We start from the raw sequence: 16,831 nt of genomic DNA on the forward strand, positions 1-16,831 counted from the left end.
AATTGTAAATACACAGTACATAATCAGATGGAAAGCATATATTTTGGCAAGGACTTTTGATTTATGCAGATATAGAGCATCTTCCCAATTTATGCAAGCCCACTACAAACAACACTGACACAGGCACTTCATTTTTTCTGTGCCAAAGCTGTTCCATTGGGAACATTTATTAATAAAATTTGGGACACCCCGGGCACTTTCCGATTCCAAAGGGAAGTACACAAAGGGATAAATCAAAGAGGATATAGCAGTATCTGACTCTCAGCAGAACGTTTGCCAGTTTGTCAAGGTAAATTAGTGTGATCGCTAAATTAGAACCATTCTTAGTTAAAGAGTCTTGCCACTCAATTTACTGCTGCAGTTGAGCAACCAAAGATGAGCTGCAATCCTGCTGAACTGCCAGCATGTACTTTAGGGGAGTGAGCTATGTTAAGGAAAGAGAAGAGAGAGGAGAGAGAGAGAGAGAGAGAGAGAGAGAGAGAGAGAGAGAGAGAGAGAGAGAGAGAGACCCAGGAGACACATGTACCTTGCAGGATACCATAAATTATCCAAGCGCCCATATCTGATTGGCTGATGAAGCAATCTCAGCTTGATGGACACCAGATGTTGTTGCTACCTGGCATTACACAAGTGACCCCCACACTGTAGTCTGTATTACTGTCATTCTTTCCCGGCTACATATACTTTACTAAAATTACCTCCTTGCCTGCACTGGAGACACGGATACTATTAATAAGATTTATATGATGTAATACAATTAACCAATGAAAGAAAATAGAGAAAACAAATTACATGTAAAAGCAGTTGTAGTGGGTTGTAGGTTTATATACGTTCTTTATTCAACTAGAAAGGTTAAGTAATTGTGAATAGTCAAATCAAGACCACAAAGAAATAATCAATAAAAAAATGGTGATTAAATTATATAATCATATAAAAGTTGTGTACCTCAATTTAAATTTAGAGACAACAAAATATCTGTACCTCATATTACTATAACTTACTCGTGTAAAATCTAGTACAACAACGCCATATATTGGTCAAAGGAGGGATAGCTTTATTTTCTAGATTACAATCGATTAAATTATGGTCCAGTTTGTGGCAAGGACACGTGTATCACACATTAAACCAAAGGGATACGTCTTCCTTGAAAAATAACATTATACAAATAATATTACTTATGTTGAAATAACGCTTCTGCTCCGGATCGCCGGCCGCTGCCATATTGGATTGTACCAACTTACAAAACTGCGTAACAAACAATTCCAAAAAAATAGCTCAAGTAATTGTGGTGTCTATTCACGGTAAATATAGAAATAGATCACAAGGCCTACATTCAGCTGCGTGCTATTATTCCAGGCAGAATAAGAAGTGTAAACAATGTTAATAACACATTCAGCAGCATCCCCTTTGTTTTCGTTGTTATGGTATGATCAGTGTGCAATATGGCGCTGGGAAGACTTGGGTTGATACGTCTGTCATTATCACATGAGTCCCGCAAGAGAGTGTTTTGTGCTGTTTTACTGCCAGGTTGGATTGAACGCTGCGTCGGAGGTAAGCAAAACATAATAAAGTGTCAACGCTCGTCTTGACTGACGTTTTAGGAACAGTAAACCTGAAGGTTAAGTCCCAGTCAGAGGGCGACATGAGAATAAACTTGTCAACAACTCACATGTGTATGAAAGGGGAGGCATATTTGTCTTTTTATAAAAGGAAAGTACCGTTGTAACTAACCTATGATGGCCTCGTTCTACTTAGGTTTGTCAGAAAACCATACTAGTTAGCCAGCATGCACAACGCTATGGTCCTGACACTGGTCTTAATGGAATCCAGCCATTAAATCAAAACGTCTCTAATACACACCTGCCTGCTTGACTGCAGCGTTTATCCCTGTTAAGTGTTTCAAATATTTATGAAAATAATTTTTATATGTATCACCCAAGACAAGCAAGTGCTATACTGCTAGTTATATATGTATATGGATTCTGCCGGACCATTGCATTTGTGGAAATGTGGGTTGGATTGGAGCAGAATATTACACAACAATTACCTCAACTCCACATTAAACTGTGCAATCTGCAAGGGACTTAAAGTTACATTCAAGAACCCATTAAATAACTAACCTGCAACCATTTACATCTTCTCCTCAGCAAAAAGGTATCTCTTGTCAGAAGATGTTATCAAACTACAAGACTTTCAGGAAAGGAAGCTTGCATCGGCTCGTCTTGTCACTGGATCACAAGGTACATTTGTAGTTGTTACACTGTCCTTGGCTCTTTTTTTTTATTACATTTGATATTATGCTTATGAAGATGACAGAAGGCTCACTTTTAACCTCTTTTACAGGGAATTATATCGTGATGATCAATCAGAAATTGCAGAGGAAAGAGGTGATACTGAAAGATGAACTAAAGCTTCTCCTTCACTTGTGTCAGTCTGCTGGTGACATGGTGACAGCTAGAGATGCCATGTATAGGTACAGAACATCCTTCACTGATACAATACAACCAGCTGTGTCTCTCTCTCTCTCTCTCTCTCTCTCTCTCTCTCTCTCTCTCTCTCTCTCTCTCTCTCTCTCTCTCTATCCTACCACCATCAATGGATTTGTAAATTTTTGTGCAATAGTAAAGAAATCACAATACAAAAACTAATGTCTAAGGTTTGGCCTTCACTGTCACAATGTGTGAAGTATTTGAATGCATATTTGTGTCTCTTTATTTTCCTTCTATAGGTATCATGCAGATAATCGCAAGTTGGTACAAAGAGACTTCAGGTTTGGTCCTCTCTTCGTACGACTGTGCTACGAACTGGGCCTGGAGGAGATGGCTGCTGCTACACTTACTGATGAGGTGAAACATTACAGCACCTTGACTATTACAAATGACAAATAGGTGAACAAACTTCGACATTTTAAGTTATAGTGGTACTTTAATGTTGAACAAGGTGAAACTTTCTTATTTTATCTTTATCTTAATGCCCTTTATTGCTTTGCACTATCCACTTTGCTGTTGTAACATGGGAATTTCCCGTTGTGGGACGAATAAAGGATTATCTTATCTTATCTTATCTTAAAATACAATATCTGCTATAAAGACACATTGTAAAATCAATCACAGGCACTATGAAGTTTCAAAAAACAATAGAATCTTCAGGGCCATATGTCATAGGAAAATACTTTCTGAAGGAATGGTGGACATTCTAGCAACTAAACACATAACTTCATGTACAGTAGCTGCAGGCTCTTCCACATGTTACACAGATCTGCTGCTCTATGCGGGTCTACCTGGTAATTGAACAGCAAATATTACCCAAAATGCCCCAAACATCCACAAGTTCACAAGTACCCACCCCCCCCCCCCAAATCACCATATCACTTTTACATAACTTGACCATTTACTCTCTCTTGTCCAGAGTATGAAAGGGTTTTTCAGCGACTCGACCTCCTTTAACATCGCCATCGACATGTTGTTCACAAAAGGCTCTTATGAAAGTAAGTGACAAATTAATATTAAAGTTAATGTTGTTTTTTGGGTGGGAACTACGATCACATTATTATATAAATGTGTTCTATGCAGGTGGCCTGGAGGTTCTAATAACCATGAAGAATCAAGGTGTACCATTCGATAAGTACACATTTACACTCGCAGCTGCCACTTGCTATAAACTGGTACTAGTAAAATTACTCAATTACCTACCAATGACATTTTTTGAACTGTATCACTTATTTATGTGTCTTTTTGTCCTTTTTTAATGTTGGAAAGAACACACCAGAGTCACTTGACATCTGCACTGCTTTGATGGATGAGGGACAGACCAAAGGCTATAACATCCGACATGCTTACTGCTTTGCTGTAGCATTAGCACTTCGACAGGTTGGTTACAGCTACTTTATACTATGCATTGATATAAAGGTAAGGGAATCGTTTTTTTGACTGTTAATGTTTTTTTCTTCTTCTTGCAGAATGACATTGGAAAAGCACAGTCATTGTATTTACAAATTATGATCACAGACACCAAAGTATGCCAAAACCTGAAAGTAAGAGTGGATCATATAACTGTATATGTTTGTCCTTGTCTTTGTTGCCCCGTGATAATATTTGTAAAATTTTATTTAGGTTGTATTACTTGCTAGTTCGGGAGCAGTGAGTGATGCAATCTCCATCTTGTCGGCAGCCATGATGCCTAAAAGTCCTCTCTTTGTAAAGAAGCTTGAATTTTCTCAGGAGGTGGTAAGTGAATCAGGAGAATTTGTGTGCACCTTGTTGTTGCAGTTTTTTGTGGAATGACCCTGCATTTAGCTTATGACTCAGTAATGGAGGTTATTTATGACAATTTGCAGCTTTGACTGATTCCCGTTGTCTTTGCCCAGATTGATCTGTTTCGTTTGCGGAGTGAAGCTGGACCACACGGGACGCAAGTGGAGCAGATAGTTTCTCAGCTTGCGCTTGCTGGTCAGGTGACCCAGCAGACTCTTGATGACATGCTGTGTCACACACCCATAGGGAAGAGGAAACCGGAAGGAATAATCCAGGAGCGGAAGTTCAGCCGAAGGACTCGGACAGCATTACAGTCTAAGCTGCTGTCAGACTGATGGAGACTGTGTGACTCAGACAGAGCAGAGTCGGAAGCAGACTCTGGTCACAATTGGCTTTCTGACAATTATCTGTATCTTCATTGAGTTGTTCATCTGCAGACTGGCCTTTTGGTCCTGTAGAGAAGAAGGTCTCTGTTAGGGATCTGTACGGATGAAACACTATCTAAGTAGATGTAAAAATTCCATTTCAGAATCAGTGAGTGATCTGGGAAGAATGAGTTAGTGAATGGTTATTAAAATGTAATGTGTAATAATGAATATTCTGTATTTGTTTTGTTTACTGAGATGCTTTCGGCGTCAGGTTTGTTTCCCCATTTCATGCTCGTAATACCCTCACTCAGACTTTGTTGATCCCAAAATGTTCTGTATATTTGGGTTGAAGCCTTGAAGATAATCAGCCTTAATCTGTTGACAACATGAATTTTTTAGTTATCCAGTAGGTTGTCACAGATTATAGTGTCATGAAGACCACTGATGCTAATACATGGACCCATTGACAACAGTAAAAGAATAAGTCAAGCAGTGAAACAACAGAGAGTGATAGCAATAATTAAGAATACAACAAAAGGAAATTAGCAAACCTCACAGTAAGAAGACAATAGGGCAAGCTAGGGCAGGAAATAATTTAAACTATGCAAAAGCAAACTAAGTGAATAAAATAACTTGATTTAATGTCAAAATCACGACTTAAGATGACGAGTGGAAAATGGATGTAGATAAAACAAAGGGAATCGTAGGTTTTTCGATTGCAGCCATCGAATCAATAATTTCACCTTTACAACAAATGTGTCAGGGAAGCAGGGAAACATAAAAACAAATAAAATATGGAAAATGCATAAACTGTATATTTGTCATTTGCCAGAACCAGAAGTATGATAAAGTAAACATCACAAACATAAAAGTGTCTGAACAAAGCTCACACTCCGCATGTAAACAAACCGTGACGCACGCGCTCAAGCTGCCTCCCTCCCTCCCACAATGCACCGCTTACGTGCGGAGAGCAGGGAGAAGAACAACGGAGCAGCTATTTACGCTCCAACAACCAGGGACGTTTAGACTTTAGCGTTCGTTGTGTAAACGTTTGTGTTTATTTGTTCCACTTGGAAACACTTGAGTACGGATGCAGCGGGTCGCCGGTAAATTCCACTCCTAGCGGCTGCTGGTGGCGGTGCTTCTTAGCATCAGCTAGCCGCTTAGCTGCTACTGACAGACGGGGGGAAGCTGTGTGACAAGCCTCTCGGTCCCAACACGGATAAACACACAACGAAAAGACGGTAAAACGCGTTTAAAATATTCTAAAATACACCTCGCGTTACCGTCTAGGACCATTTTGCCGCTAGAAGTAACTTAACCGAGACTCGCTAACTTCGCGTCGTTATAAAGCTGGTTTGGGGGGTTCGTTGTGCTACTCTACTCAGCCCGACGAACACAATGAGCTCCGAGGAGACTGCTGCGCCCACTAAAACCGCCACGGAGGATGACGGCATGACCTGGTGGTATCGATGGCTCTGCAAAATAGCTGGAGTAATAGGAGGAATATGTAAGTAATTAAAATGTGTTCGTTCTGTCACTGACCGACCGATTCCGCCCCACAGGTTTAACGATTTGGTTCTAATGTGTGTCTGTGTGTGTGGGGGCGGGGGATCATTGAAGGTTCAAAGGTTTACCACATCACATTGAATGTGTGTGTCCCCAGTGGTTCACCCACTGATGGTCCTTGTGCTGGTGTTATTTCCCCTCCATTGACTCATCAGATACTTTATCTCCCTCCATCACGCCATGGGAGTCGTTCTGCGTTTCTTCTGCCAGCCTTGCACTTTTCGCAGCATTGCAGCCCTCCTCACTCTCTCCCTCCATCTTCCACTGTGACACCAGAGTCACGGTGCCTGTATCATATTCACCCACTGGTGCTCTGCATATCCAATGGGCCCTGTATTATTCAGCACTCTGGAGGGTCTGAGGGTGCAGTAGGCTTCATTGATCCTTACGCGTTAAGCCACACTGCAAACCAGTCTGCAGACACGTTTGCCCTCTCTTCTCTTATTGAAGTTTCATCCCAGAACAGATTTAGTGTCTCGACTTCTTATAACATCAGGTCATACATACCACATTAGACTGTATGCATGGCACAGTGATAGGACAGCTGCCTCACATACACGGCCAGTCTGAACTTGTTTTGGTTGAGATTAAGCAACATGCCCCTCCAAATGCCCTGTAATTGATTGCATTCATGAATGCATCTGAATTGAGAAGTGTTATCTCACTGCAACTAACCTAGAACATCCCCATTATGGTGCAATCCGGCCCATGCACGCCTCTCAATGCTGTTGCAACGTCTTATCAACAGTTTGCGTGCTTCTACATGACCTGAAGTCTTCTCTGAAGTGTTGACTTTCCCTTGCTGACTCTCCAGCAGCTGTGCTTAGATTTCTGCTCCAGTCTGTCCATCAATTATGCGAGTTAGAGAACCTTTAGATTAGAACATTTCATGCTTGTGCTGTTCTGCTTTTGTTAATCAAAGTCTAGTTAGTCGGTTTCGTTACATGTTTGTAGATGCCTGTTAGAAGCCTGTTGTCTCTGTAGTCATCTTAGGTGTTAGATCATTTGAACATTCTTGATATGATATCATGATGCCTAACCTGTCCGTGTTATTGACAGCCATGTTTGTGTTTCTCTGTCATGTTGTGTCTCACAGCCTGTGCCATCTCAGGAGTGTGGAACTGTGTCACTGTGAACCCTTTAAACATTGCTGCAGGAGTATGGATGGTGTAAGTCCACAACCCACAAACCACATTCTGCTGTTTTATGCTGCTGTATTTTAATTTAGTTACATGGCAAAAGGTGCAGACTCATTGTTGCACAATGAAAGAGTTGTCTTGAAACTTTTGTTCCCCAGGAAACACAGCATTAATTCAGACTGACTTGAAGCAGGAATTTCACACACACACACACACACACACACACACACACACATACACACACACACACACACACACACACACACACACACACACACACACACACGGTACGTTTGCATACATTACTCGCTTGGCTACCATAGCGAGAGATAAGGATTAACGAAGGGCTATTTATTTAATCACTCTCCACCGCCGATATTGAAGTTGCATTAGCGACGTTGGTGTTGAGGATGACTCACTGCCGTGTTCGTGTCTTCTCCTCTCCTCCTGACTCAAGGTTGACTGCCTTTGTGCTGTTCCTGTGCGAAGTCCCCTTCTGCTGCCAGTTCATAGAGTTTGCTAATGCAGTGGCAGCACGAGCAGACAAATTCAAGCCCTGGCAGAAAGCCATCTTCTACTGCGGGTGAGAGCGGCAACACAACATACAAGCGCAGACAGTACAGATGACATAAGCTTCAGCTCTCGGACATACTTTTGTCAGTGTGCATATACCCAATAGGATTAACTGGCTGTTTGTGTGTCTTTCTGGCCGCTCCCCTAATCTTCAGGATGGCTCTGTTCCCAATATTCCTGAGTTTCTCCTTTACGACCCTGTTTGGAAATGCCATCGCCTTTGCTACGGGGGTTCTGTACGGCCTCGCCTCTCTAGGCAAAAAGTAAGACGTCCGCTAATACTTGATGATTCCATTATCAAAAGAAATGCACTCTGTAGTATCGTTTATCTTTTGATTGCCTCACTCACTTGCCATTCTGAACATTAACAGGTTTCATTCCGTAACATTTTAATCAGTCATATTTCCAATGAGCCACTTAATTCATGCAAATGAACAGCGAGTGATGTAATCAACTAGCAACTGTCCTGTCGCACCTGCTTTGCCTTTGTTTTTACCCGGTTTCATTACCGTCCCTCTCTCGCATCCTTTCCTTGCTCTCCCCCCTCCCTCCTCTCTCTTTCAGGGGCGACGCGGTGAGTTACGCCCGACTGCAGCACCAGAAACAGGGCGACGAGGAGACAATGACGGGCACCACGAAGGAGGCGCCGGAGTGACGCGTTTTCCCTTTCTTCCTCTCTCGCAGGGGATAGGATTCCTTCCTGCTCTCCCACCGTCCCACCCGCTCCTTTCCTCCCCCCTCTTCCGTTTCTGTCGCACCCCAATAATGTCGCTGAGTTTATTTGTTCCTGAGGCAGTTGCAACTTTCCATACCGATTGATGTTGGATTCACTCCGTTACTTGGTAAGTGGTGTGTAAACGGAATCTCTCAACACGTTACACATAGATAGGAAGTTTTGTTTTTATGTCTTCTTATTTCTTCTTATGGCTTGTATTTATTGTTCCTTTCCCGTTTGTTAACTTTGATGCCGTTTGTTGTTTTACGTAAGTCTTAGAGCCTATGAGCCTTTTTTCAGAAACTCTGAAAACAAAATCGGTGCAATTGTGAAAGGGACTGATTTTGAGGCTGTGATCCAGACTTGGCGGATCTAAAGAGTACAGAGGGTAAAGTTATGTCTGATGATTAGTGGCGTTCAGACTGGGTCACATCCCAAATGTCATCGCTTCACATCCCGGAGTTTGGTCAGTTTGTCCCTTAAGTACCCTCTGCCTTTTATTCTGCCGCTAATTTCAGCCTTTACACTAGGTATTGGCCTTTGCACCTTTACAACCACAGTATGCATGCTGTACTGTGGGAGTACGAATGATCTGAGATGATATTGTGTTTCCAGTTACGGTTATTGTTTGTGATTTATCATTTTTAAAATTTTAGTTGAGTTGAATGAAATCCAGTAAGAGATGTGACGTGTAGCTGCTGGAGTGTAGCAGCATCCGGGAGTGTTTAGTGGACAAGTCAACGATCGGTTGAATGAACAAATTCCCTGCAAATTTTATTATGACGTCGTCACGCTGACTCATTCATGTCAGAGCAGGTTTAAAAAAGCTTTAACTTGGAATGTGATATAGTCCAAATTAGCTTTTACCATCATGCATAAACAAGTATTGAGCCTCTCTAAAGATCTTAAGTTATAAGACTAAATCATGCTTGAAAAAGGGATTCAATGTGCTTAATGCAACAAACTTGGGGTTCTGCAGTATTTGACTCTGAACTGCAGCCTATTCGTACGGTTGGGGAATGTATCCAGTATACCCAAAGATCAAAAACCGAAATCTTTCTTTTAGTTTTATGCCTTTTTGCGTGTTAATTTATTCTGTTTGTCAAAGCTTTCCCGGCGCTCGTTTTGAGGCATTCCAGCATCCGGGCTTTGGGTAGCACATCACTCAGGACACAGAGGTGATCTGAGCACAAGGCTTTAGGTGCGTGGGCGAGTCCAGCTCAGCTTGTGTCAGTCTGTACGTGTTAATCTCACAAACTGCTCTGTTTGCTTCCTCACAAGACGGTCAGTACTTCAGCTACGGGCTATGCGTTCCATGTTAAGCGATGTGTGATGATGAAAAGTAGAATGTACGTTTATGTGCTTTGCTTTTTATGAAAAATTCTGATAATTGATCGGTTTGAATTTAGTTAATAATCTGTTCCATAATCTTTACAGATCTCATGAGGGAATGTGTCTTAATTCAGGGACTGATAGATCTGTATCCCAGTCTTCAGAGCCATGATGAACCTATGTCACTCATGATGAATCCAGCATTGTATGATTTGTGCTTTTGTTTGTTGATGATAAGGATGCTTTGGGAATAATGCATACACGTAGCTCTTACAGCCAGTCATGTCCGGAGTCTATTTACAGCTGGCCAGTAATTATTCACACATTTACCGCCAGCTCTCAGGTATCACACACAACAACAGCTGATAGTTACATGATAAATGATTTCATTTGATCCACAGGAGATACAGTGAAGAGAAAGTGAGAGAAACAGTGAAACATGCACATAAACCAGCATTCATGACTCACGAAACATCACACACACACACACACACCAGCGATATGCTACAATCTGACACTTCACGGTCTCGCACACACACTACTGTAAACAGTGCAAGAATCTGTAAGGGCAAAACTGAAGACCCTTGTGACCAGAGTCCATATCTGTCTCTCATCATTACTCCTCAGATTTTACATGCATTCAGTGATGACAACTATTGTTGCTGTAAGGCAGGGGTGGGGAACCTCAGGGGCCATACTAAAGTATCGAATCAATATTTTGTTGAGGGAGATAGGGGGGTGGGCGCTTCAAAATTTGCGCTGCGATCTGCCGGTCTGTCTCGCGGCCCGAATCGGCTCGCGGGCCGGAGGTTCCCCACCCCTGCTGTAAGGGATATGTGTATAATATGTGTTGTGAGGTGAATCCTGATCCTGTTATGAATTTATGGATTAAACAGACTTGCAAGTACTACCTTGTTGTGGGCTGATGTGTTTTTGGTTCAGTTATACAGACACCGATGCCATGATGGTTTGTGCTATGAAACGGACTGTTCTACTCGAAGTTCGGTAGCTGACATGTAGACATATGTAGATGTTTCTGCTTGTAAAACCTTTATGAAGTTCATTGCTCACGTTCTTCTTCTTCTGCACACTCTTGCGCTCTGTAGCTGTGTCTGCAGGCCTGGAGTATAGCTCCAGACGGCGTCTCGACTACAGCTACACTGTCAGTCTACTGGTTTCGGATGTTACAGCTCACTAACCTCTTATTCACTTCATTATTCAGCATTTTGTTGTCATGCTGTTTACTTGAATGAGGATTAATTGGATTCGGTTGAGGGAAATGTTCAATAAACTAAGATTAATTACCGTTAAATAATCTAAAATTAGTTTATGAATTAATTGTTTTAAGCCCTATCAATTTCATGACAGAAATTTGGTGTAAATTGAACTCCGCCCATTTAAAGCAATTACTATTGCAACCAACAGAGAGCGCAATTACCTCAATTTAGCAAAGTGGTTTTAAAGTAGTTCATATACTACTGTATTTACAATACTACTACTACTTCTACTATAACTACATCTACTTCTACTGCTAATTATAACAATAACTGTGTGACTCTCCTTACTTCAACCTTTAAGACCAGATGACATCACCTCTCTAAATGAAATTCTGTGTGAATTCTTCATGCAAGTAGTCATGCCTGTACTCGTTATCTGTTGTTATCAGACTCAGGTCCTGTGGGAGGAATCCAAAAACGATGTGAATTCAAGTTTTATGATGATTCACTGTTTTGCCGTTTTCTCTCAGTCTTGACTTGGCAACGCTGTGAAATGCAAAATTAAATCGTGTCTTTTTGTTATTGTTGAGAAAATAGCTCAACAAGTGCACAAACTGAGCCTGGTAAGTGTTGTTTTAGAGATTCTGGTGTAACTAATAACCTGATTACTCCCTCTCATTTAGGTGCACAAGGTAGTCAAGGGAGACCCACGCCTATATGAACTCTTCACTGTACCTTTTGTGATGCTTAAATTGCCCCTAGTGGTAAAGCAGATGACTTTCATAAGGAATCACATAGCAATTGAATTCTACATATTCTTATTATCATCTTTATTTTAACCGGAATAAAAGTGTTGAAGCTAATTTTTTTTCTAACAAATTCTAACAGTTCAACCTCAGTGAGCACAGTGAGTTGCAGAACAAGTGTATCACATTCTAATGCCCTGAGGGAAAGAGGGAAGCCTGTGTGAAAGCCTGTAGTTTTCCTGACAGAACAGGGTTGCATCATGCTGAGGAAGTTTCCAATGAAGGAGAAGAGGAGGAGGAGGGGGGTTGCTTTGTTTGTGTGTGTGTGTGTGTGTGTGTGTGTGTGTGTGTGTGTGTGTGTGTGTGTGTGTGTGTGTGTGTGTGTGTGTGTGTGTGTGTGTGTGTGTGTGAGAGAGAGAGAGGAAAAGAGAGGGAGAGAGACGTGGAGAGTTGCTACCGCCAGGACAGGGATCCAGAAATACGCACAGAAATACGCGCAGCAACACAACACCTGCCGGGGACTCATCGGTGTGTTCTCCCGGTAGATTTTGGAAACCGCACAGTTTCACAGATTACGAGATTACGGGATCCAGTCCGGTATAGTCCCCAGACTAGAGAAGAACGGGGGTTGCCCAAAAATCTGGCCCCGTTGAGAGAAACGGGACCCTGTGAGCAACAACAATGGACGTGTGCGTTTCCAAATGGAACCCGCCACCGCGCCGGGTCGACTCACTCCGGGGATTGTAAAGCTTCACTCTCGGGGCTGTGTTTGCCAATTTGCTCGTTAAAAAACGTCGCTCACCGGACGCGGATCGTTCGGTTTTTGACCCGCAATGCCTGCGAGGAACAGGTACAACCTGGTGGACGATGTGGCGGACTCGAGGGTCCCGCTGCACAACGAGGAGGCTTATCAACACGGGATCCACTTCCAAGCCAAGGTGAACAAAAACACAGACTTTAATACGCTCATGCGGATGTTTACAGGAGCTTGGTTTTGGAACAACAGGTGCACTTGGACCCTTTTCAGCTGAGATCCATCAGGAAGTTTGAACTCGTGTTTCCTAAACTACACACACATTGCAGAGAGCACTGTGGGTTTAGTGTGTTTGCCCAGGGCGGGACGACCTTAAGATACATAAGGAGCAAGTTTGCGTTGTTTTTGCGTATTCCAGTGCTACAAACTCGTTGATCTAGCTGTTGTTATTGTTATTTTTGTCTCATTAAGTGTTGACCTTGTATCTTAAATCGCTTTAAACATTCCCAACCTTTTTCCTTACAGTAATAATAAGAGGTTTTTAGAGGTTGGACAGTAGAAAATGAAATAAAGGAAGTCTTACTTGTCCAAAGTTGAATGCTGCTGGTATGAATCGGGTTCATTTATGGAACAGAAGGATGACAATCAGATCCCTGCAGGTACTGTGTGTGTGTATATATAGTATATATATGTGTGTTTGTTTGCCTTTGATCAGTCATTTTTGATTGATCTGAAAGCTGATCATCATAGCTAAGCAAACCTCAGCAAATCCTTGTATAAAAGCCCCATAATGTTTCTCTCAGTGGCCCATAAAAAAGAAATTAACCTCCAGAACCTTCCGGCAATATTCAATTATTGACCTGGTCGTCAAGGAGAGGACAAGGGCAGTGTTAACCACTGTTGAGAACAAATCATCATCTGGCATAACAGATTTAAGGAATGCTGACTGATTGAGCGACAACAACATTGATCAAATAAAATCAGACCTGGGCCTCAGACTAAAATGTATACAGTATGTTTCTTAATCTTGCTGAAGATCCTCCTCTAGACCCCTTTTGATCCCCCCTAACCCAATGTTGGGAACCACTGAATGTGCCTGTTAGATGAATAAAGTGTACTTTGATTTGATGCAGCTCAAAAATCAAGTGTTATCAATTTATCTTGTGTGTGTTTATGGTAGAATAACGCTGCTGCGCCAATGCAGGTGAAGTCCTTTTCCAAGCTTTATAAGGGGTTATGCAATATGATGACCACAGGCAACTTCATCCATGCATGCTTCAATATGGACACTAATGTACATGTGATGTTTTGTGTCTTTTGTTTATGAGGCGTCACTGAGACACAGTCAAATATCTCTCAAGGGACAATAAAGTGTCTCGTATTATGTGAGACTATAATGTACTTGATTGTCATTTTATCTCTTTGTGTGTGTGATTGTTTGTTACAGTATGTGGGCAGTCTCGATGTCCCCAGGCCCAACAGTCGGATGGAGATAGTGGCATCTATGAGGAGAATCAGGGTAAGAGTTTGGCCTGATAAAAACATATCAGACACACACACTAGTATTTTGCTCTCTTGAATCTTCAAGGTGATGTTTATAGAAATTGGAATACGGATACAATAACACAAATTCTGCTGTTGTCAGATGACTGCATGGGTCTCTTGCTGAAGGGCACATTGCCCTTTTTGCCTGTGTGTGAGAGCTGAAAGGCACAGTGTGTGTGCATGTGTGTGAGATTGTGTTATCATTGCCTTTGTTAAAGCTTCTGCAGCATGATTATTGGGCTCTGTTAAACCTAGAATTTACCTAGAGCAGAAGAGTTTTTATCACCTCCTCCCTCCTGCATCCTTCTCTTTGCTCTTTGTTATTCCTGCTATCATATCATAGATAAGGTGCTAGATTTTGTGCTTTACTTCCATCAGTAAGCGTTATTGAGGGGATCATGTAGTCATTTTTCCCTCCCAAATACCTGCCTCCCAGCAGGCAGGTATTTCCGCCCAAAAGCTAAGTTGGGGGCTGTATCAGTTAGCCGTGGCGGATCTGTAATTCAAGTGTGACTCACTGGCCTGGCTGAACATGACAAGGCTCTTACTCTGGCTCAGGGAATATGTCGTGAAGAAGCATCTAAGGTGCTAAAAAAAACCCGGCGTACACGTATGCTTTGAAAAATGCAGCATTTCTCTGGACTTTTGGGGGAAACTCTCTCATGTGTCTTCCTTAATTCAGAAATTCTATTTACGTTTGGTGTCCTGTGGTGTAAAATGTGGGTTTCTAGGTGCCCATGGAGTGTTTGTGTGTGTGTGTGTGTGTGTGTGTGTGTGTGTGTGTGTGTGTGAGTGTATAAATCAGAGGAACCCCCTGCTTTTAACAGCAAGGAGAGGAGAGGAGGGGAGAGGAGAGGAGAGGAGAGGAGAGGAGAGGAGAGGAGAGGAGAGGAGAGGAGAGCAGAGAGGTCTTTTGGGTAAACCCAACTCGATCTGCAAAATGTAGGTTTATGACGCAGAGACGAAGCTGATGAAGATTGTTTATGGGTCTCCGTCAGTCTGCTCTCCATCAGTCTGCTAAAGGTCTGTCTGTTTCCGTGTGATTCCAGAACAGACTAATCAATAAAGCTGTAAAGTAAACAGATCACCAGCGGGGTGAGACAGAGAAGCAGAGGGATGAAGGTGAAGGAATACGGCTTCTTCTTCAAGGTGATCTTTTGTTTCCACGGTGATCCCATTTTAAAAATAGCGCATCATTAGTGCTTAATTTTTAGTGACTGTGTGTTTTGGGCTGGTGGTCTCCAGCACATGCAGGCTACATCTCCCCCCTGAGACCTAAAGAAAGCTTTGCATTAGCTTTGAATCAATAATGAAGGAGCGATATATGGAATATCCGTGTTTTGGAATGACTACAGAAGGAAGTGGAACGCCCCCCAGTGTGGACAGATCTCTTATTAATTTATGTGTCACGTATTTAATGTAATCTCTGCTGACAGAGCATACGGAGGATGTTACTATGTATAGACTCTGTATATTACATTGACCACCGCGTGACTGTTCCCTCTGTATTCCATTCATGACATCATCACAATATGTATATCATTCATATTTGTAGCAGGAATTTTAAAAAGGCTTTCTTTAATGTTGCAAAATAGAATATTTGGAGTTTTGTTCTTCAAAAGTATTGCACAGATCTCAATTAAGTCAGGCACATTTATCCCATCATGGAACAAATTCCCATATTATGACATCTACACAGGTGTAATTTGCTGCATCATCCTCATCAGATGCTTGACGACGAGTCAGTGCAGTGAGCTTGAGGAACCATTTTGGTAAATTCATGAGCCCTTGTAGTTATAAGGATGAAAAAACGCACACAATATGGACAGAGATAGTTAATAAATATATAATAAATAAGAGTGGCACTATGATTTAGTGATGCTAATTTAGCTTTACAGAGAGGCATGGCACCATAGAAGTGAGATGAATGGTGGAGAGTTTACTAACATGAGCTGATAGCTGACATTACTGTTACAGTTACAGTTGCAATAGCTAAGAGAGTGTAAAACAAGATCTAAAGAGATACAAATGACAAAATAAACCAGATAAACAAACCAGGTAATGATGGTCAAAAAGAAGAGAAGAATGGAAAAGGAGGTAGAGAGAAAGAAAGAGCAAGAGAAGGGAAGGATCAGAGAGACAGAGCCCCAGGTAGAAGAGAATATAGAAGAGAGCAGAAGGTGGCAGAGCGCGGATAGAAGAGAGGGAGCCCTTGTCACAATGGCCTCTTAAATACACTTATCCTGGACATTAACATACTTTTGCCAAAACCAATGAAAGACTGTCACATTGGCTCTTTGGAAGACACACTGTCAACAGATTGAGATGCGTGATCGTATCCACTACTTTGTCCCCTCGCCCCGAGGTCAGTGGATTGAGATAACATTCCTTCACCATATGCCTTATTATGCACCTAATTATATGACCCTCCATGCGACCCCAAGGGATGAGGTGTGATCTGGGAACATTGTTGGATCATGCATCATTTCTTTCTGTGGTAGAAGCATCATCCTTGGCCTTTTATGTTGAAGTTAAGATAAGGTTGGCCCTGAGATTCCTTTGCAGTCTCTGCGTAAACACTTGGACTAGACAACAACAGACCCAAGCACAGTTACATCAA

At 42.0% G+C, this 16,831-nt stretch overlaps 3 protein-coding genes across 4 annotated transcripts in view; all 3 read left to right on the top strand.

Moving 5' to 3' along the window:
- The first annotated feature begins 1,415 nt into the window (after positions 1–1,415).
- Positions 1,416–4,849, top strand: ptcd2 (pentatricopeptide repeat domain 2). The gene is made up of 10 exons (XM_076158682.1): positions 1,416–1,551; positions 2,148–2,240; positions 2,344–2,473; positions 2,729–2,846; positions 3,409–3,487; positions 3,573–3,664; positions 3,759–3,869; positions 3,959–4,033; positions 4,113–4,226; positions 4,367–4,849. Exons 1-10 carry the CDS (start codon positions 1,443–1,445, stop codon positions 4,586–4,588), a joined length of 1,143 nt encoding a protein of 380 aa, XP_076014797.1. The 5' UTR covers positions 1,416–1,442; the 3' UTR covers positions 4,589–4,849.
- Positions 4,850–5,555: 706 nt separating this feature from the next.
- Positions 5,556–10,859, top strand: cacfd1 (calcium channel flower domain containing 1). 2 transcript variants are annotated; one of them, XM_076158684.1, is made up of 6 exons: positions 5,556–5,865; positions 6,010–6,131; positions 7,287–7,359; positions 7,787–7,912; positions 8,058–8,165; positions 8,467–10,859. In XM_076158684.1, the coding sequence occupies exons 2-6, from the start codon at positions 6,023–6,025 to the stop codon at positions 8,555–8,557; spliced, it is 507 nt and encodes a 168-aa protein (XP_076014799.1). In that variant the 5' UTR covers positions 5,556–5,865; positions 6,010–6,022; the 3' UTR covers positions 8,558–10,859. The 2 variants fall into 2 exon arrangements, with proteins under 2 accessions (XP_076014799.1, XP_076014798.1); XM_076158683.1 differs by having other exon boundaries at positions 5,557–6,131.
- A 1,368-nt stretch (positions 10,860–12,227) lies between these two features.
- LOC143007402 (carboxyl-terminal PDZ ligand of neuronal nitric oxide synthase protein) overlaps positions 12,228–16,831 on the top strand; it is a 37,729-nt gene continuing 33,125 nt past the window's right edge. Inside the window, exons 1-2 of the mRNA XM_076158744.1 lie at positions 12,228–12,850; positions 14,114–14,185. Coding sequence (XP_076014859.1) covers positions 12,746–12,850; positions 14,114–14,185 — 177 coding nt within the window. The 5' untranslated portion in view covers positions 12,228–12,745. The remainder of the gene's footprint in view (positions 12,851–14,113; positions 14,186–16,831) is intronic.

This window comes from Genypterus blacodes, unplaced genomic scaffold (genome assembly GCF_046128005.1).
Source record: "Genypterus blacodes isolate CSIRO-AG114 ecotype Tasmania unplaced genomic scaffold, CSIRO-AGI_Gbla_v1 ptg000085l_1, whole genome shotgun sequence".
Taxonomy (NCBI): domain Eukaryota; kingdom Metazoa; phylum Chordata; class Actinopteri; order Ophidiiformes; family Ophidiidae; genus Genypterus; species Genypterus blacodes.

Excerpts from the sequence above, each read along its gene's own strand:
- ptcd2 (XM_076158682.1), top strand. The coding sequence starts at position 1,443 with ATGGCGCTGGGAAGACTTGGGTTGATACGTCTGTCATTATCACATGAG. Across the intron at positions 3,488-3,572 it reads CACAAAAGGCTCTTATGAAA|GTGGCCTGGAGGTTCTAATA; the intron begins GTAAGTGACAAA and ends TGTTCTATGCAG. Across the intron at positions 4,227-4,366 it reads TTGAATTTTCTCAGGAGGTG|ATTGATCTGTTTCGTTTGCG; the intron begins GTAAGTGAATCA and ends GTCTTTGCCCAG.
- cacfd1 (XM_076158684.1), top strand. The coding sequence starts at position 6,023 with ATGAGCTCCGAGGAGACTGCTGCGCCCACTAAAACCGCCACGGAGGAT. Across the intron at positions 6,132-7,286 it reads TGGAGTAATAGGAGGAATAT|CCTGTGCCATCTCAGGAGTG; the intron begins GTAAGTAATTAA and ends TGTGTCTCACAG. Across the intron at positions 7,360-7,786 it reads GCTGCAGGAGTATGGATGGT|GTTGACTGCCTTTGTGCTGT; the intron begins GTAAGTCCACAA and ends TCCTGACTCAAG.